The sequence below is a fragment of the Echiichthys vipera genome, assembly GCF_963691815.1.
Source record: "Echiichthys vipera genome assembly, chromosome: 1".
In the NCBI taxonomy this organism is placed as follows: domain Eukaryota; kingdom Metazoa; phylum Chordata; class Actinopteri; order Perciformes; family Trachinidae; genus Echiichthys; species Echiichthys vipera.
This window is the reverse complement of record NC_139826.1, coordinates 37,100,152-37,123,468: the sequence shown is the minus strand read 5'-3', so window position 1 is coordinate 37,123,468 and position 23,317 is coordinate 37,100,152. Positions and strand designations below refer to the sequence as shown.

At 43.1% G+C, this 23,317-nt stretch overlaps 1 protein-coding gene across 2 annotated transcripts in view; it reads right to left on the bottom strand.

Annotated features, from left to right (window-relative positions):
* The window catches only part of samd4a (sterile alpha motif domain containing 4A), a 65,175-nt gene that overhangs the window by 12,602 nt on the left and 29,256 nt on the right, over window positions 1-23,317 (bottom strand). The window contains exons 3-10 of one of the 2 annotated variants that reach the window (XM_083925377.1): window positions 15,538-16,128; window positions 11,229-11,516; window positions 5,734-5,843; window positions 5,045-5,131; window positions 3,888-4,140; window positions 3,711-3,796; window positions 3,193-3,311; window positions 2,230-2,431 (exon numbers count right to left, since the gene is read on the bottom strand). In XM_083925377.1, the coding sequence (XP_083781503.1) occupies window positions 2,230-2,431; window positions 3,193-3,311; window positions 3,711-3,796; window positions 3,888-4,140; window positions 5,045-5,131; window positions 5,734-5,843; window positions 11,229-11,516; window positions 15,538-16,128 (1,736 nt within the window). The remainder of the gene's footprint in view (window positions 1-2,229; window positions 2,432-3,192; window positions 3,312-3,710; window positions 3,797-3,887; window positions 4,141-5,044; window positions 5,132-5,733; window positions 5,844-11,228; window positions 11,517-15,537; window positions 16,129-23,317) is intronic. The other variant, XM_083925378.1, reaches the window with a different exon arrangement.

Here is a 23,317-nt window from a genome sequence, read left to right as displayed (position 1 = left end):
ATATCATACCATTGAGATCACTGCTTTTCACACGTTGCTGAAACTTTCACTGATCAAAGAGCTTTATGAAATATGCGAGCATGAAAGGAGTCTGGTGGTGTGAGATCAAGGCCACAGCGTCTTCAACATTTTCGCCCCCCCACACTCCTGTCTGGATGTCTGGCCCACACCTAATGACAGTCTAAGACGCTCACCACATGAATTCCTCACTGTAACCTGCCTATTATACCCCCAAACACCACTACCACACACCCCTCCCCTCACCTCTCTCTCTCTCTCTCTCTCTCCCTCCCTCTGACCCCCCCTCGCGGCCCTGCAGTGCCACGGGCCAGGGAAAAACAGGAAATGCCTGTGCACTGTTCTCACTGCCTCTCTCTCTCTCTCATACACAGTCATATCAACTCTCTCTCACATTGCCCCTCCTCCTCCAACACCACAGCTACCTCTCCCAAACTATGACTCATATATTTCCCTCCCTCCTTCTCCTTCTCTCTCTCTCTTTCACTACGCTACAGTCCCACACAAGAAAGTCCAGCATGAGGAGGAGGAACTGAGGTATTTCCTCCCATTGTAAGGGATGAGAGAGAGAGGGAAAGAGAGGGAAAGAGAGAGACTTAAGTGTGCCAGGATTGGCCTGAAACAGCTCCACGGCTCCTCCTGTTTCAGTGTTCGGCACTGACGCAGGGCCTCTGGTATGTGGGGTGACCTGACTATGAGTTCCATCTACCTCACTTCATTCGCCAAACACCGCCGCTGCTCCTCTTCCTCACCCCGCATTTTTTTGTCATGGAATAAAAAGTCTATTTCAGGCTGAATACGTGCTGAAGAAAGGAATTCTGCTGCCCAGGTTATTGTAAACATCCTGGAATGTATTATAACGCATTTCAATTTCCTCTGTGCAGTCACGAAGACCATTCCAGTCACTCCGTACACACACAATAATAATAATAACTCATTTGGCTCTAGTTTTCAGTATTACAGCATTTTAATTAACAGGTCGTTTACCAAATGGTCTGAACCAACCACCCTCATCTGATCACCTCGACTGATGCTAGATTAAGTTATAACTCACTGCATAGAAAAAGGATTGAGTTTCTGTGAAAGTGATTCAAACCATTTGTCTTTAGTTTAAAGCTGAAACAATGAATCCATTAGTAGTTATTGATACTCAACATTAGCTGGTTACAGCTTTCAAATGGGAAGATTTAATTTTCTTTTATTTGAGTTATCTGACAGAAAAGACTGTTTGAAGAAGTCACCTTAAACTCTGGGAAACTGTGATGGGCTCGGAGACGCTAGCTCTTGAAGACGCCACTCAGACCACACAACAACTTCACAGCGTTCCAGCTCATGAATCCCGACACTGACGTTACCGGGAATCTACCCGCCAACGACAAACTGAACTGAACCGATGTAATAGGCGTTCACAAGAGCACAGACCAGCACTGGCGGGGCCTTGTCAGAGATAGGCGCTAGCCGCTAATCAATCAACGGGCTTGCTACCTGGGTAAGCTAACCCACCTCAGCTGCTCTCTGGTCGTTTAAAAACTATCCACCTGTGTTTCTTTCCTTGTTTTGACTCTTTTTAGCTCACTCCAGGTTAGGACTAGTGATATAGCCTTAGATTAGAGTAGGGCTATTCAATTAATCACATTACACTCTTTCCACATGGATAGACACTGGTTGCAGAGTAAACACAGGCTTCACAGTGACATTTATAAACAAACACTCGTTTTATTTGTCAACCTTTTGTTTTTTCAGAGTAGAAAGAGAAATTGCGGTGGTGCTTTAACCAGACTGAAACGATTGAGAACAACAACAGAGCGGAGCTTGGCGAGATGTTTGTAAGAGGATTCAGAAACCCACGAAGAAGACGAAGCGGGAGCGCAGAGTAGTTGCCGCGCACCTTTAGCCAGCGCGTGGAGCAAGTCTCCCAGCGCGTCGGTATTTGACGCGCTGAGACAGTTGGGCTGAGGACAGCAGTCAACATTGGCCACTACCGCCATGAATTTTATTTTCACATAGGCTTCTACTCAAAGGGCCAATGAATATTCCTCGGCAGGCCGCCAATTAAACAGCCCTGCCCTAGGAAGTTAACTCAGTATTATACAGTATAGAATTGTACTGCAACTTTAGCCACTCCTCTTCCTTCTGATCCCTGTTCTCCCTGCTGGTTTCCTCTCATCACTCCTCGCTGGTCTGAACAGTCATTCTGCTGGTTTCACTCACCTGTCTCCCCTGCTTGGGACCGGTGGGTGTGCTGCTGGAGCTGCGAGGTGTGGGTCCCAGCAGCCCCCCGCTGCCTAGCAGGCCCAGCCTGGCACCCGGCAAGCTCCTGGAGGGCATCTGGAACTGGCGAAGGCTCCTCCTGGCCGACACGCTGCCCCCAACACAGCCAGCGGTGGGGAGAGAGTTGGACTGGCCGAAGCGGCTGCAGCAGGACGAGGCAAAGAGTTAGATACTGGTATACGCACTAGTAAACAAAGATACTGTTATGCATTCTCCAAAGTTCAGAAATCATGAGCTGAACAGTCAGAACAAGATGAGCAAGATAAGCATCAGACTTTTTTTTGCACAATCCTCCAGTTTAATGAAGCAGCGGAGAAGAAAGACAAATGTTCTGAACTAAGCTGAACTTGTAGGAATAAGAAGTTTTTGGTTTTAGATTAAATTACTGTGTAAATTTGAATTTTATCTTTTCTTTAGCAGTGATAATTTAATTTCTGTAAAACCCCACCGCCGTTAACCGTGGAAAAAACAAATGTATGCCTCCTTCTCTACCTCACTCATTTTAGTGTCATTTCAGACAAACGCAAGCTCAGTATTTGTGTTATGTATCTTGTGGTATTTATATTTTATTCTTATTTATGTTGGTATGTCCTTGACTGTTACCTGTACTTCTCCTTTGTTTCATTGTCACTGCTGGTGCTGCAAAGGCACCTGCGGTGAAGGTAAAGGTAAAGGTTTATCTTATCTAACTCCCTCTTGTTTGTCTACATCTGTGCTGTTTTGTTAATATCAACAAAGGGGGAAAACAAAGAGGAATCGACGAACTTCATGAAAAGTGTTTGTTTCTGACTCATTTACAGACGGAAATGTTTTCTTACAGACTGGATTTTGTTCTGGCTGTTTCTTTAAAGTTAAAGCAACTCTGATTTAAAGGGTTTCCATCAGACAGGTCTGTGTGCTTACCTCCTCTGCGGTCGGTACCCCGCTATATCGAGGAGGGTTTTCCTTGGAATGGACCGGAACAGCCTCTGGACCTGTTGTTTCCATGACAACAGCCTCTTCTTCTGCGTCTCAGTGAAGGACTGACAGGGAGGGGGGAGGGGAGAACAGGGTGTACGAATCGGAGGATGAAATGAAGCGTGACTGCTTGAGAGCACGGCTGAGGATTTTCAGGTGTAGCAACAAATGACCCATTATTTTACCATCGATTTCATGCATTCACTTTTGTAAAATAGCAGTACAGCCTCACTTCTCCCTTCATTTTTATATGAGTATTAACTGTGGCTTTAGTACAATATATATATATATATATATATATATATATATATGTATATGTATAGGTATATGTATAGGTAGATGAACCAACATTCTCGTACTGTATGCATACGTGGTGTTTTTTCTGTTTTTGAATATTCATTTTGACATTAAAAGACATAAAAAAGTGTATGAAATAAACAGTGTATTCCAGAGGGAGTGGGTACCTCATGGATAAGGCACTTGTCGATGAGTTGTAGGTAGGAGCTGATGTTGTCCTCGTCTGACCTCGACACCAGCAGTTGGGTACAAACTGAGAAGGGGGCAGTGATGGAAAATAAGATCAAAAACCTCTCTCAGTTCATGAAAACAACCTCATCCGAGTGCTGGGGCATGCGGCTCACCTTTGCCCATAACCCGAGTGAACTGGCCGGGTAGATCCCCCTCGGCGATGATGCTTGTGCCCGACTCAGATTCCCCTCCGCCTCCGCCAACCCCAGTCAGGTGGGAGCCGGGCGCTGCGCTCTTACCCTCAGGGCTCAGCAGGGGGCGCTGCAGGGAGCCCTCCTCGCCACCAATGAAAGCCTTGATAGGCGTCATGATCATCTGGTGGAGCTCCTGCAGCGGGGCGCGCAGATTGCTGCCATCCAACACATCCTGGTGGTGGTCGTAGATGATGGCAGGGAAGAGGAGGGAGTGAAGGTATGAGGGGTAAGATGAAGATCAGGAAGTTTGGAAAGAAGGAAGAGGTTTTTACTTCACATGACAGTTTGACATCTATCAAAGTGACGGATATGTTATTGCATTCATAATGAAGCAGGTATGAGCCACCGCAATTTTAAAAAAAAGTTTATACGAGAAAATCTGTCACTTTTGACCAACATGCTGAGTTTGAAGAGAGAGAGTGAGGCTCACAGAGGGGGAGGGGTCCCTGACCACACTGCCATGTGGTAGAGCAGAGAATAAGTAATACCAAAAATACATACATGCGGTTTTCCCTCACTACTTGTGTCCATATGCATCATATCAGCCTCCCTCCCACCCTTCACACAGCAGCAGCGCTCCACATGAGTCTGTGTAAACCCAAAATACCAAGCAACAGGTGTCTTGTTTCCCCCAGCCCTACCGATGCAGCGGTAACAAATTTTTAAATGAAGCGTTGCTGAAAAGGTTAAGCCTGAATTTAGCTGGCCCAAGAAGTCCCTCCTTTGGTGTGCCCTTGAGCGCCATTGTCTTGCTTTGAAGGCTGAATGGAGGGGTGAGGGTTGAGGGGGGGAGGAGGGGAGGATGGGTTTAAATACAGAGCCCAAAACTCTCCTTCCTGGATTAGGTGTTCCCTTAGCTGCCATCTCCGATACATAACACCAACTCGGAGTGGCCGCGCGTCTCGCTCTCTCTCAAACGGGAAAAGAGAGGTGGTGCCCAATAAGGTTACAAAGCTAAGTCACCAATAGCAAATCAATCAAATCATTCCAGGTAGGACTAAAAATCCTTCTGAGATTTTGTGTGTGAGGATAAAGAGGAGGAGGAGAAGAAGAGGATGTGTTGTACGGTCACTGACCTTTTCCAAGCTGCGGAGCAGGTTCTGCCTCTCTTTGAGCTTCAGAATGCTGATAACGATCTTGTGTCTTGCTCCTTTAGTGACCTTCTGTTGGAAGAAGAATTTGTGTCAAACATCTCTTTTGCTCACTGTCAAAAATACCGGTCTGAAAAACTGATCGCTGTCCTTTGAGATGAAGGGATGTGCAGTGTAAAAACGGCAGGAGATGCAGCAGGTGAAAGTAGAAGTAACGTGCTCGGCTTTGGCTAAAACTGACTCCGGCACATTCGGTTTAGTTAATACAACTTCTTACATGTTTGATAGTGATACTGACAAAGCAGATATTTCCACATGGAGCCGTGCGTTGCGTTAAGGCCAGACAGAAAGAGGTAGCAGCACCTGGAGGAAGTATCCAGCTTCCCGGTGAGCTGTGTTAATTTTAGCTGCATCCTCCGTTTCAGAATAAACTCAACGTCTTCAAGTACAAGCACAGCGATCCCTAAATAGTCCATTTATTCCAACATTATCAGCTTGACCTGGCTAAAGCAAGTTACATAACCACTATTCTTTTATTTCTTTATGTAAAACTACTACAGAGCGCCGACATGTTTCTGCTCTTATTAAGAAAGTATACTGTAACAAGTCTTTTCTCTTTTTCCAAACTGAACCCAACTGTTCATGTGTATGTGTGAGTGTATATCTATAAAAACCTGTGCCTCTAGCTGTTCTTCGGTCAGCGACATCATCTCATCATAGGTCATCGTGGAGAAGAGAGCGGCGTACTTGTGGAGACGGAGACTCTTCAGCCACGCAGGGACATCTGTGGAGCGGAAGACAAATAATTATTAGAATCATCATTTCACCGGGCAGCTTAAATTCTTACATTATCACTGCTGCAGAAAACATACAACCTACATGTACATTTCTTTCTTTTTTGTACGACTGAAATATACATATATTTTTATATAGTATGGATAATTTATCCGTACTATATAAAAATATGCATAAGAAACACAAACAAACCCATAAAAACCGATACAAATCCTCTGCAATAGAAAAACGTGTTGCTTAAATCCATGCACACATATATTGGTCACTCATTATATGCTCACATTCTTATCACATGTATATGAAACAGTATTCAATCATTCATTCAGCATTTTGAAAGTACTCATCATAGATGAACATAAAAATCTATAGCGTTACATTAACATGGTGTAGACATTGGCAAAACAAATATACAAATATGTACGTACACTTGTTTAACATGTTTATCATAATAATATATATTACAATAATAATAATAATATATATTCAGCTGGGAGGAGGCCTCGGGGAAGACCCAGGACCAGGTGGAGAGATTATATCTCCACACTGGCCTGGGAACGCCTCAGGATCCCCCAGTTAGAGCTGGTTAATGTGGCCCGGGAAAGGGAAGTTTGGGGTCCCCTGCTAAAGCTGCTGCCCCCGCGACGCGACCGATAAGCGGATGAAGATGAGATGAGATAATAATATATATGATAACACATTTGTTTATGTAAATATCAGATAAAATCAAGCTAAAATCAGAGTGTTTAGAAAGATGCTGTTGGCAGATGGATTAACTAATAGAGTGTTAGCTGGTTGTTGAGACGTGTTTGTTCTAATTTGAAGTTTAGAGTGAAGCCCGCTGCCGGTTCATTTGTTTCTTTGCTCACAAGTTTAAAACTGCAGCACAAACATTATGTAAAGTGTTGTTTGTTGTTTTTTTGTGTGTGTTTTTGTTTATTTACATTTATTTGCATAAATTCAGGAAGTGACAACACACATTCTGTTTAAGACACTTAAACTACACAAGAGAAAAAGGGGTGTACATATATATATATATATATATATATATATGTTTTTTTCTTCTTCCCGCTCCTTTTCAGGCACAAATTGCATTCAAATGTTGCCGTTTTTTGTAATGAACGCTGCCTTAAATAAATGAAAATGAAATGAAAGATGAATGTATTTTTTTTTACTGTTGTTTTTAAACTGCAGACACTGGGACAACAAAGTGTATCGTGCCTTATCTTATCAATTACACGGTTGTATGACGTGGCTGAATAAAGGATTTTGATACTGAACGTGAAAACTAAGTCTGTGATTTGACTGCGGAAGTGTTCATACATTTACTGTTGAGAAGTCAATGCTCAGACGTACAGTGCCGTCTTCTCTGGCACTTACAGACAACTGAACAGTCACGTCAACGTTTTCCTCTAAAGTGAAACTGACAGATGGAAGATTGTTGTCTTGAGGCTGTGAATAAACAACGTGAGAGTTGGTTTCCTGTTTAGCTGCGTAACATTATGAACAAATTCCTTGAAAAGCAACTAGTCAGAAAAATGTCATCCGCTATTTCTGCAGTCCAGATCAGAAGAGATCATGTCCCAATCAGACAGAATGTTGGAGAAGCAAAGAGGAGAATCACTATCATATAACGAAAAATAACTTTTAGTTTTGTCATATTTGGTGGATGTAGAGCAGGGGTCTGCAACCCGTGGCTCTTGGGCCGCATGCGGCTCTTCAGCCTCTTTTCAGTAGCTACCTGTAGCTTTGCCAAAAAATGATATAAACAAGGTGTAAATAACGTGTTTTTTTGCACAGTGGACGAGGGAAAACATTTTATCTGGAGTTCAAGGTGATATTGAAAAAATATTAGGTGAAACTAAAATATGTGTCACATCCTTGGTGTACGGCCCAGCGCCTTTCCCTGCAGGTGGCTAATGTTGAGTTGGTGACCCGCACTGCTGCTGGATAACACCCCCCAAAAAAACATTAGCGAAGGAAAATAGTGTTTCATGGACATATTTATTTGCTTTCACATGATGGTGGCTTACCTGTGTGCTTGATATGTGGTGAGAAATTAGCGAACAAGCACAATTTTAGGACAGGTAACAAATGCCAGGTAACAGTAACTTTATATAAACCTTTATAAGCTGTGACATCAAATATAATTTGCAGCTCCAGACACATTGTATTTGGTGGAAGAGGGGGCAAAATGGCTCTTTTGATAGTAAAGGTTGCAGATCCCTGATGTAGAGGAACTGGAGTGGAGGAATAAAGAGAAACATGCTGAGAATTTTACTGGTGACTTGTAAGAAATCAATAACGAAGAAATGGCTGAAGAGGGAGGCGCCTGGTGCAGATGAATGGATTGATACTGTGTACAACGTCTTTGTAATGGAAAGAATCACTTTTAAACTAAGAACACAATCCGGCTGTTAAGTCGTGACGTAACGCCCTTTCAAAATATGATTCCCGGGTCCAAGCCTTTTATTTCTACAACGTCGCAGTGCCATGTTCCCCGTTGTTTGAACAGATCTGAGTTTTTAAAGAACAACGTAATTGTCATTTTACCTCTTTCTCATCATTTAAAAAGGTGTTTAACAGACGAAAGAGTTGATGTAATAGTTCACATGTTTGACCTTTGTGTCTGTTTTGTTTCAACGGAGCATTTGAACCCAGAAATCTTATTTTGAAAGGGTGTTACGTCAGACTTAACAGCCGGATAGATGTATTTACATACGTCTCTACCATTAGACCGGACTTCAGGTCATGTCAGATTAGACCGTCAGAATACTTTTATGTATTTACTATTCTCTTTCCCCTTATGTACGCTTTTACTTTCCCCTGCACTCGTCTATGTCTTCATGTTGATTGTTTGCTCGTTTAAATGCAAAATTAAAAACCAATAAAAGGTAAATGACAAAAAAAAAAAAAAAAGCGACTTGAAAGGTTAAACACCAGTGCAGACAGTGATGTCTGCAGATATATATGAGTCAGCTCACTGGGGTCAGCAGCTCTGCTTCCTCTGACAAACTGCTCCGACTGGATCAACAACTCTGCCAGAGCCTCTAGCTGAACGGCTGTAAGGCACACACACGCACCCGCACACACACACACACACACACACACACATGCACACGCACACACACAGTCATATAAGGTTCTCCGCTGCCCTGTGTCTGTCACACTGAGGTAAAGGGAGGCCAATATCTAGGGCAGATAAGCCAAGTTATTTATTCCTCCTAAATTGTTTATTTTTGTTCATCCATGTTCTTTGAATGTAAAAAAAGAAAAAGAGATAATACTATTTGTATGTAATTATTCATTTTATGTCTGAAAATGGATAAATAAAAAAACAACAACAATAAAACAGTTCAGAACCACTTCACAGTCCACTCAGTTGTAACATTTTAAAACATTCACACTAAATCAGGTTCACAAATGAAGGGGAAAATGTCTCATGACCAGTTTAGGCCGATAACTGTATCCTACATGAAGCCATCATTTTGGTTTCTACATGTACGGCACTATGACGGATAAATGCATCGATAATAGTGCTGCATACATGCTTTTTATTTACTCACACTGGCACGAGGTGGTAATTACTGTACGCACTTTAATCTGTGGTCATTCACATTAAATAACTTTATAAATTAAATACTATTTCTTCTAAAGTACCCCTAAAACTTTGTATATTCCATATTGCACTGCACCATCTGCCTCTCTCACCATAACAGAAGAATAATCAGATCAGATAAGTCATTTTGTAAAAGTGCGGGTAATATTTGGTACGTTCAAATGTCTTGCACAAACACAAACTTTATTGTCAAATAAATTGTAAAACTGTAACTTGCTGTTGTAGTTTTTTGTAGTAAAAAGTACATGAAGTGCTCTTTCACGCACAGTGTTTCCCATTAACTACCTAAAGCAGGGTTAATGTAGTCATTTGGAGTTTGGGGCCGGTTGACGAAAATGATCCAAAATGAGGGACCGTAAAAATATGAGCATAGCATTAATGGATATCGTAAAACACAACAGCAACATAGGTGTGCATATATTGTCTTGTAAAAAGTATAGGCCTTAAAGTGCGACAGCATAACAGCGGATCAAAACAAGTAGTAATAGACCGACTCAAAGTGCAACAAGCTTCTCAAAAAACAATCCTTATTAAATCTGTGAACCAGAGACTTTCACTCAATTATTGGTCTAAAGTAAAGTTTGAGGCTCTTCTCCTTTACTTGAGTTACGTACATTATTTTTATGCTACTTTATCCTTCTGCTCCTCTACAAATCAGTGAAAATATTCTACTTTTCACTCCACTACATTTATCTGATTACTTCAGTTACTAGTTAATTGACCAGTTGCCAATACCCAACAGTATGTAGGCTTACAAGCACATATGAATCATTAGAGGTTAATTGCCGGTTCCTGTGTCAACCTTTCGTTTTTTTCAAAGTAGAACGAGACTGAAACAAGCCACAACAGAGCTCAACACAGCTTGGCGATCTGTTGCCAAGAGGAATCCGAAACCCACGAAGAAGAGCGTGGTGGAGTGCAGAGCGTTGTGGTCACGCACCTACAGGAACCGCGAGGAGCAAGTTTCCCAGAGTGACGGTATTTGACTCGCTGAGATCAGAGAGGACAGCGGTCAACATCGGCCATGAATTACTCTTTCACATGGGCTTCTACTCAAAGGGCAAGAAAATAATAATATTCACTCGCGGGCCGCCAATTGAGTAGCCCTGACCTACACTGGGGCGGCCTTTCAAAGTCTTATTTGTCCCGCCAGAGTTTTCTAATGAGTAGAAAATATTTTTAACTTGCTCATAGTAACATGAAAAATCTCTAATGTTGTGTTTTGCCCCATTGTTTCAGCAAAGCATCTCTCACTCCCCGACGTGGTGGAAAAGCACAGAGGACACACTCCACACAGCTGTCGGCAAACTTCTGTTGGTCTTGGGGAGCTGCAGTATTTGTTTGTGCACAAACTACAAACTGTACTGTGCTTTCCCTGCTACTTAATAATTCACCGCGATCGCCAAAAACACACTGCGCAGCGGCAAGTATGGCTGTCGGCGAGCTGCCGGGCATGCCGTTTTTAATTAGAAGATGCTTTCCATGATGTCTTTCCAAGTAGATTCCCAGATGTAACCATTCATATCTATTGTCTAAAACCAATGTGTTTCTGACTATTGTTGTTTACAAGAGCACAAAGTTCTTCATAGATTTGGCTCTGTCTTTAGTTTCAGATTTGACTTTAACTTTGCTCTCAAAGTGCACCACCCACCATAGTCTAACAAAATCGTTCAGGAAACACTGACGCACTAAGCGGGTTGAACCTGTGTACAGTGGGATTGTCCTGCTAACTGTACACACTGGTTTTTCCGTACTCACCCCTCATGCCGCTGCCCTCGTCATGGAAGGAGCTGCGATGCAGACCTGAACCTCCTCCTAAACCAGCCTCCTCCAGATGCTCACTGCCTCCACTGCCTGAGGAGGCGATGCTGCTCTGGGGCGACAGAGGTGCGTGGTCTGGCGCTGGGCCTCTAGCGGTCCGTAGGTCCTCCTGGGACAGCCAGACGTGACCGAGGGGCTGGTTGCTGGGGCCGCTCATGGGAGGCGTGAGGGACACAGAGCGCTTTAGGGGACTGTGCTGCTGGCTGCCGCCTCCACTGGTCAGGACTGAAAGACAACAGCAAGAGTTGGGAGTCAGGGAGGTGAAGGCTGTTAGAGCTGGGCTAAGACCTGAGAAATCAAACTCCAGCCGAAGCCAAGGTTGACGGAGGACCAAGTTGCTGTGGCCTCCAGAAACTAGCCTCTGGGTCACGTCTGGCTGTCCCAGGAGGACCTACGGGCCGCAAAGCATCGCCTCTTCGGGCAGTGGAGGCAGTGAGCGCCATGTGTTCGTTAACACATGAAGTCATTTAGCTGTTTACGATCATCATTGCCTGAAACAACGTCCCAAATAGGACTCATCTGCACACACAGTGAACAGTATATCTGAGTTAATCCAGATTAATATCCGTCTTTGCCTGAACCTCAACAAAATACAACCTTGTCACGTGATGTGCCAGAACAAGCTGTTCATAAGGCATGGCTTTATTTCTCTCTCCCTACACAACGTTGCAACAGGTAGAAACTACATAGAACTGTGTAAAAAAACTGTTTAAAATTGATTAAGATGGGCCCCCGGTACCCCATGAACAAAAAAGGCTGTGTCTTTGCTGCATTAAAACTCGATGGCACACAGTGAAGCTGGCAGCAGCGACACCCTACCGACAGAGTCCGTGGATCTGTCCCCATGTATTTTGGCTGTCACACATAAAGTACATTTGGTGACAACAAACAAACATTGAGTAAAACATTTAGCACATCTTATTAGATATCAAACATATATATATATATATATTATTATTATTTAATAAATATGTTTAATTCAGACTGACCGACTATATCATACACTGAAGCATGTTGTCATGTACTGTATGTCCAGGCACTTCTGTGCATTCACTGACTAATGTGATGTAAATGGATGTTGCTGCTGGATTTATTAAGATTATTATGATGCAAAATAGTGCACTGGTTTAACATCACACTTACACTCATCTTCAGAACATTTATTCTGTTGTTCAATTCCTCCTCCCCACTTGTTGTAAAGCAGCGCACAAACACATCATGTGCTTTCCGCTTTACATGTGTAAACTGCCCAATTTCTTATCCATGATTGACATTAGATCTCCACCAATACACTTGTAAAACTGGCTCAGATGTGAAATTAAAACGCAATGTTTAATTGTGAGTTAACTAGAGACAGCTGGAGGGAGGAGGCTGCATCTGCCGGGCGGAGAGCGAACACACTCTCCTGAATATCCTGTTTGTCTAGAGCTGCTGACATCATCCAGATTTACATAAACTACATTTCTCAAACGGACATCCTTTTGATATTCCCAGATCTCACTCAACAGTCAGTCAAATTCATCAAGTTTGACTTTTGCAAATCACATGATGTAGCTTCTTTGCTCCACTTGCTTGTTGGTTTTTTTGACCGAACCCTGAAGTTTCATGTCAAACAAAAGATAAAGATATTTCTGATGTTTTATGAATGATTTTTTTACCCTGAAGCAATAAAATAATCTATTACCAAGACTGTCTGTATCATAAACCATATTTCTTTCTCACTCCTCTTCTCTCACCTCATTTCTCTATTTATAATTGAATTCTGTGCATTCGAGTTGAATTCAACATGGGGTCAAACCAAGGTAAGTGAAAACTAACATCCCATATTTTGTTTTCCTGCTTCAGGAAATAAAAAGAATGAAAAGGTGGAGAGGAGCCAGGGAGCTTTTTGTGCCGACGCTCTGACGGGGTGAGCTGCCACCAATACTCCAGGCTCTCTCCTCCTCCTCCTATATGCGGTCCTCTTACTGTTGGCGCTATGTATAGGACTTCATGGGCCCCGTTTAAAATAGGCGCCCAGCTAACATTACAAGTTCCAGTCCCTAAATATTAGCCATTTTCCCTAAATACAGTCTCCCACAAAGGCTGCCTTACAAGGGAAAGGATGGGTGGTATGTGCTGCTGCGGCTTGGACTACGGCTGAGAGTATGGGTGGGGGAGTGGGGGGTCAACAGGATGTGGTGTCAGTGGCGCACAGGTTGAGTGGCTGGACAATTATACTCCTGTAATCGCCATCATGACCAGATGAGCACAGTGTGTGGGGAGGAGGGGCTGAAGACCTGGTGGCTGACTCTAAGAAATAGGAGTTATGGCAGAGTTGGATATTTATTGATCAAAATGATTACCGTGTGATGCCGGAAGCTCTGACGAACTATATTTTATCATCTGCATTTATTCAACACTCGCTCTCGTTGGCTGAGAAAAGCATCTGTCCACCAATCCTGAGGTCTTTTGTGTGGGGCTGAAGCTGCTTGCACTCGGACATACAGGAGGATCTTTCTTGGAGCAGCGAGCAGGGCTTTAAATGTGTCTTTATTTATAAACCCTCAGCTGTTTCTTTCATCTCCCAGAAAAAAAACACAGAGCCCTTACATTCTTGTCTGGAAATATCCTGCTCTGACCATAGTTATGTTCAATTTCAACAGCCCTGCCCTCTCTGTGTGTTGTCTTCCACCTCACGGCCTCTGTAGTTGCTGTGTGGGTAGTTCAGAGTGCGGTTACCGTGTTGAGTGTATTTGGTGTGCTCAGGGTCTAAAGTGTGTTTGGAGTGCACTTTGTGTCTTTGATGGAACTATAACGAAACCAGCATTTGAACTGAATTTTAATAAGTATTTGTTGCTGTACAGATGTTTTTGTGCTTTGCGTTAATTATTATTATTACCCAATCAAGCACAACTGATACTAAAATGAATTCCTTGGATTTTAACTACAACAGAGAAGCTTAGAGAGCCCGGTGTGTCTGGGTGCGGGCAATCAGGTGGCCACCGCAGACAGAGAGGCCCCTCATCAGGGCCAGCCCAGAGTAGGTGGCTGTAATCACTGAGGTGTAGTGGTTTTGACCATTTTGCCTTTGGAACATACACATTAAGCCAGGCTGGGTTTGAAAAGCAGCCCATATCCTGTCTGAACAGATAAGGTAATCAAAGGGAATAATTAGATCAAATTAATACGAAAATTAATTGAGAAAGGCTTTTGTTCTCTTGAATCTCGGCTTTTTAAAAGATAGCGTCAGGTGTATGTAGCCAAAATGAGCAGCTCCACTTCCAACACAAAACGTAGAAAAGGCTCCTCAGAGGCGAAAAAAAATCACTTTAGTCCAAGTGCAAAAAGTGGCAAAATGCACCACAACATTTTGGCAATTTTTCTGTGAAGTGGGGCAACCAAAGGAGCTTAGACGTGTGACTAAAGAACCCAAGCATCATTATTCACTTATTTGAGTTACTTGTTGTTTTTATTTTCTTCGTCACAGTTTAAACAGAAAAACTCTTTCTCTTAGTCTTTTGTAATTTAACTGATCCAGAGCGTCCTCCAGTGAAAAACACATTTCTATTCCCCTTCAGTGTTTATTCCATTAATCGAGGCCGATGGAATAAAATCACAAACAGGAGGACGGAGCATAACAGAGGAGACCTGGACAGAATACTAATTTTTTCCTTTGAGGTAATAATTTGGCTGGTTTAAAGCCCTTAACATTATTTTAAATAATTTTGGGAGTTCAATTTCATCTTCAAGTTCATAACTTCACGAGAGTTTAAATAATTAACAGTTTAACAAAGTGAAGGTTGACTTTCAGGGCAATAATAGTCAAACAGTCAGACGCTTAAATGTGCAAACATGTAAATCAAGGTGTAATGTTGTACCTAATGTCTGTCAACCCCCTTAACCTCTATGACATCTGATGAAAACATGATATATGTGTATGGATAAGAGACAAATGTATTGTTTAAAATAACAATAAAAGGCAGGAAGAAGCTATAAAATTTCCAAAATGGCACAGAGTTAGAGATGCTGGTGCTCTTTTAATATTTACATAACTTTAAGGGCATATTTCTACAGTTTATATGTCTATTTTTTTATTATTTTATCACATTTTGAAAGGTTTTGCCATAATTTAACCAATAGTTTTATATTGCATTTTTGTATTTGTTACATTATCAAGTGCTACACTGTGAAAACCAACCACACATGATAAGAAATGGGCTAAAACTCAGTACGAGGCACACAGGACAGACGAGACTTCACTTACTAGTGTTACTAGTTCCAACCGTGTTGATGGTTGCTGGAACAGAGGATGATGGGTAGAGAAGAAGGTGCCCGTTCTCACAGCCCTGCTGCTGCTGATGCCAGCCTCCGCCCAGCCCTGAATCCCTGGAGCTCTGCCACCCGTTGAGGCGGTCATCGGAGCCGTAGCGCTGGTGGTGATGCAAGGAGTAGAGATTGCCTGATGAAGAGGTGTTGGTGGAGGAGGAGGATCCTGATGAGGACAGGGTGGATGGAGGCGTGGACTGGTGGTGGTGGTGGTGGTGCGGCCCGGAAGGGGGAGGCCTCTCCAGTGAGTCTCCCCGGGCTGCCGCCCTCTCCTCCAGGTGGTTGAGCCAGAGTGCCAGGGCAGAGCGGTCTTCCAGGGAGGTGGCGGGGTGGATGAGGGCGTAGGACAGGAGCTGGCGAGACTCCTCCAGGTGGCGGCCGTGCTCGATGGTGTGGGCCAGGATGCGCGGCAGCAGGCGCATGTACTCGCCCTTGGCTTCAACGTTTCCGGGTTTGAGCAGCGGGAGATGGGTGAGGACAAGGGAGATGACGCGCTCTTTCGACTCGCCTTGCCACTGGCTGATCACCCCTGTAGGAGGAGACAAAAGACATTTTGCATTAAAAACAATAACACACCGTTTATTTAACAGTGCTCAAAGGACAGTCGAACGTGTGGATTGTGTGATAGGGCTGGGTTTTTAAAAAAAATCGATTTTCCAATCAAAATCGATCTGAATGATCCAATATCGAGTATCCATTGGTACCAACCATGTCATGCAAGCTTGTGAGGAAGAGCTTTAAATCATGCTAGCCATTTTCAAAGGGGTCCCTTGACCTTTGACCTCAGCTCTCACTGTCTGAGTCTGTAGAGCTGCACTTTATTGTGTTGACTGCATTTAAACCTTTATGTTTCTGCTTTGGGGTCAATTCTTAATGTAACGTAAATATTATTTTAATAACGCAGCAGGGTCCTTTTACCATTTACAGCATTAGTTCTCTGAGCAGAATTGGTCAGAAGTCCAAACGTGTCCTTGAGAACCGTTCCCAGCCAATCGACGGTGACCCTGACTGACCTGACAGGAGCACAGTGATGAAGCGAACATCTCTGGATACATAATCGTAAGTAAGATTTCAGCTTCATGATAACCAGGGTGGTAGCAAAGCAGAATGTAATTGATGGATAGATTAGTGAACACATGTATGGTTGAAAATAGAAGATGCAAAGATGATGTCAGGCCCGCTGCGCCGTCATTCTTCTATTTTGTTCTGCCGCTCGTGGCTGTGCAGCTCTATACATAACCTGGAGGTCATGGAGCTCTATTGTTGTCGGAGTCAGTGGGCCGTTAGGAGCCCATTCCTATCATCTTGGACCGGGGCTATAGATACTAACGGGTCAGGGCGACAGCTTTGGACAGCCACACAAATAGAGACAGGACGCAACAGGACGCAGGTCGGCTTTACTTCCTGCTCGGGAGATGTGACTGTGTGCCTTTGACCACCGCCGTCGTTCTTAACACACGAGGATCTTGTCTCTAAATCCGACATATGAGGTGAAACTGGAAAATACATGTGCTAGCCCTTCCGTCCAAAGATATCCCAATGTCACAGTCTACTTTGTGATGATGTACAGCTCTCGCTGCCCTGTCGGGTGGACAGCTGCAGCTCTGACCGGGCAGATGGACGACCACAGACCCTGAAGCCTTCCAAACAACGTTCACATTCATGTCGTCTCATGAAATTTTATTGAGAGATTAAATAATTCAGGCCTGAGTCTACTCACAGCAGGAAACACACAGTTTTACACATGTTTACAGAAAACAACATTATGACTCTCGGCTCAGTTTGGTTCAGTGTCTTGGAATACATTAAAACTAACATGGTTTTTCGGTTTGGTTCTTGGGTTTTATTACATGTATTATTATCTACATATTGACCCCTCAACAACTGTACTTGGATGAAATTGTACACTCCTCAGTAGCTTTATTTTTGAAATGTCATGTTTTCAATATTGTGGCGATGAGGTCAAAGACAATTACTTAGTTTGGCGACTGAAGTTTAATATCATTTGATCCTTTTATTTGTTATTTGCCATTTGGAGTGTATTGATAATAATATACCACAAAAACCTTCAGCTTTAGGCTTCATGCTTGGAATTTTCACATCAAAATGAACACATCTATCTCTCAGAAGACTTTTTTTGGTCTCACATATCCAGAAAATGTGAACCTGATTACGCAAAAATCAACAAGTCAACAGAATGAGAAGCAAAAAAAGTTACTCCGATTTCTCATTTTAAGTTTTGCACAGCTTCGCTTTCAGCAAAACGGACACGTTATTTAAGGAAAGACCTTCACGTCAGCTGATGTGAGAGGCTGACATGAAGGGTCAAAGCTCAGCAGGCCGCCCACAATAAGAGTGACATAAAGCACAGCGTAAAGCAGAGAGGAGGTGGTTGGGGTGGGTGGACTGGGGTAGAAACGAGTTTGAGAGGGAGGATGAGAAAATAAACGCTGGGAGGGAGCGAGGCGTGTGAGGGGGAGCCAGGGAGTTACTCCCCTCTGCTCCAGCGATGATGTAATCCTCCATTCCTCTGAATGAGGCAAGCCTCACTCCATCCGAGAACAGGAACTGTTCCATGATTAAAACTCATTTATTTCCAAATGACTGGAAAACATTAAGATGTAACCCAGAAACCCTGATAAATACTCTTGAAAGCTTACAGAAGCAGTGGTGCACTGCCGACTTCTAAATATCATCGTTTTATTGTTGTTTGACAGAAAAGTTTGTCGTCAACCACAACTTCCACAGAGACCAAAGAAAGGCCTGACTAAACATGACTTGTTGTCACAGACTCAACAACCGACGGCTACTAAAATGTCTCAAGGTAAATACGGCAAAACGCGACATCCACACCTGTTTATAGCTCGTTTGTTGGAAGTAGAATAAAAAGGATGGGATCCATATCCTTTATTTAACCAGGAATAAAAGTCTCATTGAAATTAATAATCTCATTTTTTTAAGCTTGACTTGGCCCAGAGGGCAGCATAAACAACTTTACAACAGGAAACATAAAGAATACAAACAGACAAATACAACCATACATCAAAGTTAGAGAGTACACCAGGAGCATTCGGACTACACAGCCCACACCCACATACACATACATCAGCTGTGTGCTGCTTCTGTTATTACCACAGGGCAGGTTTTTCACAGCAAATACTATAAAAAGTAATAATGTCCTCTTTCACAGCGTGTTCTAGTACAACCCTTTAGCAGCTGATTTCATCTGCATGTTTCCAGCTGTTAGAGATGAGATCTTCAGTAACTCACTGCACCACACTACCAGAGCTGGGTGGAGTTAGAAGCTAGAAAAATCAATAGTATTCTGCTTAAAATGTCTGAGTGTGTGAGCTAGAAGCTAGGTCCTGTCTTCCCTGAATAAATCATTGCGAAAAAAGAAAAATCAGAGGCGAACGGCCGGAGGAAGGTGTGAAAACTCAGCAGCTAGGAGTCAGGAAGCCACTTCAGGCTCGTTGACCTCTTACTCCAAGTTTAGGAGGTCAAGAGGCCAGCGCTCAGAGGGAACAAACATGCAGCATCTCTCACCGCTCAAAGAGGGGTCAGAGTAGTTGAAGCTAGCACAGGTCAAAGGTCAAATGCTAGGAGAAACACTTAGCTACCTATTACACAAACGGACCAGAACAGAGAGAGTAACTGTACTAGTGTGAAACCAACCAACTTTGGGTAAATAAAGGTTAAGGAATGTACAATCACAAGAAATGCAGCAGAGAGAAACAGAGTAAGGATCTGTCCATTAACATTCTTATTCAGGCGACACAACAGGCTAAATTAGATTCAAAGTGAACACTGGACAGGATGAGAAAGTTTTCCCATGCGTGTCAGACTTTCCTAGCATGTTCGCTCCCTCCCTGAGCCTTCAGGGGAAAACGCTAACCTCATCCAACTGGAGTAAAAAAAGAGGGGAGGAGGAATGAGGAGAGGAGCGGTTAAACTGAGGTTACAACACTGACAGAGCCCTGAAACACTGGGCTGCCGCTCCTCCTCACACAACGATAACAACACCTCCTTTCCCCCCCTGCGTCTTTGTAGTTTCTGACTCAGAGTAACTGTGAACTTCCCTGGAACCAAAGACTCCCTGTTGAACTCGCCCAACACCTGTCACAGAGGACGCAGACACTGAAAAAATATTTCAGAGTCAAGTCAAAATTAAAGCTGCACTTGGCAAGTCTAGCAGTTGATCTGTCAAATTTCAAATGTTTACAACTCTCACGGCCCTCCCCATCCACCACCGAGCTCCTCCGCTCCCTTCTATCAAATGCTCGTCAGTGCGCGTGCACCAGATTCCTGTGAACACACCCGTGTCTTCTCTAATCGAAAAACAGCTGGCTAACTTACTCATAGATAGGGACTGCTAACGTCATTTAGCCTGTGATACTGTAACATGATCAAGGGGGGAGGACGAACTGTGAACTGTGCTGAGTGGACAGGATGGTGGATTTTCGCAAAACAAACAACAAGCTCTACGTGCACGTTTTTTTTCTTCTTCCTAAAACCGGATGATTTATGTTGTTCTATCGGAGCAGAGTGTCGGTTTCAGTGAATATGACGCAGTGTTGGGTCTTCCCATAAAAGTTGATCAATGGATTGGTACAGGAATGAGTCCTAAATCCAGGAAATGAATACAGTTTGCTCGTCTGGAAGTTGATGGGTTTTTGATTTGATGCCTTAACAACAAGTGTCTAAATGAGACATCACGCCGTACAAGCAGAATCAGTTGGAAGCTAGTCGGTGGTGTGTAACATTAGCTTTTTACTTCCGATTGCATTTACGCTTCAGAAATCATAAATGTGTCGTTTATTTGTGGAGATTATCCTGCTTAACAATCGTGTAAGTATCATTACCTTTTGTTTGCCACGGTTTTTTTTTGCATTAATCCTAAATGGTAAAATCCAATTGACTTTTTGTCAAAGGAACCAGGGCGATGCTAACTCCGCCCTAGAAAAATCATCACCCCTGCAGCATGTTATTGATCCACTCTGAGACGTTTGTTTAAAATTGTATTTATTTTTCTTAAGCTACCTCCGTATATTCATTATCTTTCCTGTATACATAGATTGTTCATTAACTGTGGATGTTTTCAGAATGTAATAAGAATATAATAATAACATGCTGGTGTTACTGGTCCAGCCCATTTGGGATCAGATCTGGCGGTATGTGACCCATGACCTAAAATGAGTTTGACACCCATGGACTTAACAATACAAACCAAAGTGAGAGGAAGCCAGTGTGAGGTATTCAGTGGCACAAAGGATGTTAAGTTTGTTCTTTCATGCCAGACACAGAGCCAGGGGCATGATGGGAACTGATGAATCACATTAGCATCATTGAGAAGAAACACTGAAACAGAGAGTCTGACGTACACAAACACTAAAACCTCAGACAGAGAGAGAGAGTCATTAGTCTGGGGGCTGACACAGCATGTCCCTGCTGGTGAACTCTGTGCCACCCTGCCCGGGCAGTCAGGCACTGCCCTCTGACACCCTCTCTAGCACCAAGACAAGGGTGCTGCATTCAACACAACCCGTTCTCTCTGATAGGGGGTTGACAGAGGAGGAATTATACTCAAACCGCCCACCTTTCCTTCACAACCTGGACCTTTTTCTGTGTAGTACAACAGAAACAGAGCGCAGACAGAGAAGACAGAGGGGAAACTGGGTTAACGAGAGAAAACTCATCTACACAGTGATCTGCAGTGATCTACTTGTCCAAGTGTAGAGAACTGCTGGAGAAGCTATAAAATGGTTATTAATAAAGTTGATGTAAATTTTGGACGGGGAGAAACTCTAGGTGAAATCAAATCTCTCTTATATTTTAATCTACTGTTGATCGCAGGTGACTAAGACTAAAAACTACCTTTTTAACAAATGAATGGAATGACGATGATGATACTCCCATAGTGTCCACATGGAGTCTAATACACAGAAAGCTTTAACTCCACATGATATTGATTCAGTTTTAGTTTCCATGACATGTTCAAGGTTATTCTTATATCTCTGCAGGTCCAAATGTTTAATTTGAACCCATGAGGCGAAGCTCCAGTCAGGCTCATCTTTGTTTTTAGGACGTTTAAAATGGCTAACAGAGTGCAATTGCCTTTTCTCAAATATATCAAATACTTACTTACAGTATATAGCAGCTTTCTAGTCTTCTGACCACTCAAGGTTCAAACTACTTGTCGGATTCACCCAGACAATCATACCGTGATGTATGCAGAGGCTACCTGTCCATTATCTAATCCGGGAATCGAACCGCTGATCTTCCAAACAGAGGACAATCCGCTCTACCTCTAAGCCACAGCCGCTCAACTGTGATTTTTATTGGTCTGTATCTTGTTTGAAGGTGAATATTATATCTTCTTTTATAGTAAACTTTATATATTGCGGACTGTTAGAATTTTCTTAAACACCTGGTAGCTTCTTCATATGTCATTTTTTTGTCTGACAGTTGGAAATGCACTACTCTTGATCAAGGTTATCAGGTTTGCAGGTCTGTTATCTCGTGTGAAGATGCTCATTTGTGTTCACGATGCAGATTTGGTGGACTACCCCGTTGATACAACCATCCATCCTAGGAGCAGTTTTATGGTTTTTAAGCTTACAACTAAACATGCCCATTTCCCTTCTCTCTCCTTTTCTTTCTCCCCAACAGGTCAAGATAGATTGCCGTCTTCCGTAGAGCGGGGTTGGTTCAACGTTCCTGCCTGTTAACGGGGAGGTTTTCGTTGCCACTGTGTGCACAAGATTGCTGTTGCTGCTCATGGGGGAATTGTTGGGTCTATGTAAACCGTAAATAAGTCAGCATGTGTTCTTTACCTACTCTCAATGTAAAGTATCTTGAGATGTGTCTTGATTTGGCACTGGAAATACAATTTTAGAGTTATTCTTCTGTTGACTTCCAACAGTCTGTATCGCTGATCTCATTCACAGTTGTCACACTTTAAGAGGCAAATATTCTGCCGCCATTTTTTAAATCCTGCCTACAAAAGCTCTGATCGGCTCAGGTGTTCCTCCAGTTGAGGAAACAGACGCAGAAGAAACACTTCACCTACTTGAACTGAAGAAAAAAAGTAAGTAATTCAGAGGTTCGGACCCAGCAAACAAGACAGGACGCTGTTTGAGTTTGGGGTAAGTGTAAGGGGTGTGACTCAGCCTTTCCTAAAATGTCTTGCTCAGCAATATCTATCAATACAACCCTGTCCACCTTAAATGTGCATCACACAGCTGAACGCAACAAGTTCCCTCTCGTTCTGCGCGGGCGGTTTGACCATATTCTGGGAAGCACTGAGGAAGAAAATTAAAGCCCTTCTTCACAAAATAAGATATTTCACTGAACATGGTCACGTCCCTGGAAAACCCCAACGTTTTGTAACTGGGTCAACAAAATCAGCCATCTCTGTGGAAAAGCAGAGCTGTCTGACTTCAAAATATTCACTCCCGTCTGAACTGGACTATTATTACGGAGGGGCAAAGAATAATACAAGTGTAGAAGCAATGAAATATAAGAAGCATATGCAAGGAAATGGATGCAAGCACTGAAATAAATAATTAAATAAAGGACAAACAGAATTAAATTAATCTCATCTCATCTCATCTTCAGCCTCTTATCCGGGGTCGGGTCGCGGGGGCAGCAGCTTTAGCAGGGGACCCCAAACTTCCCTTTACTGGGCCACATTAACCAGCTCTAACTGGGGGATCCTG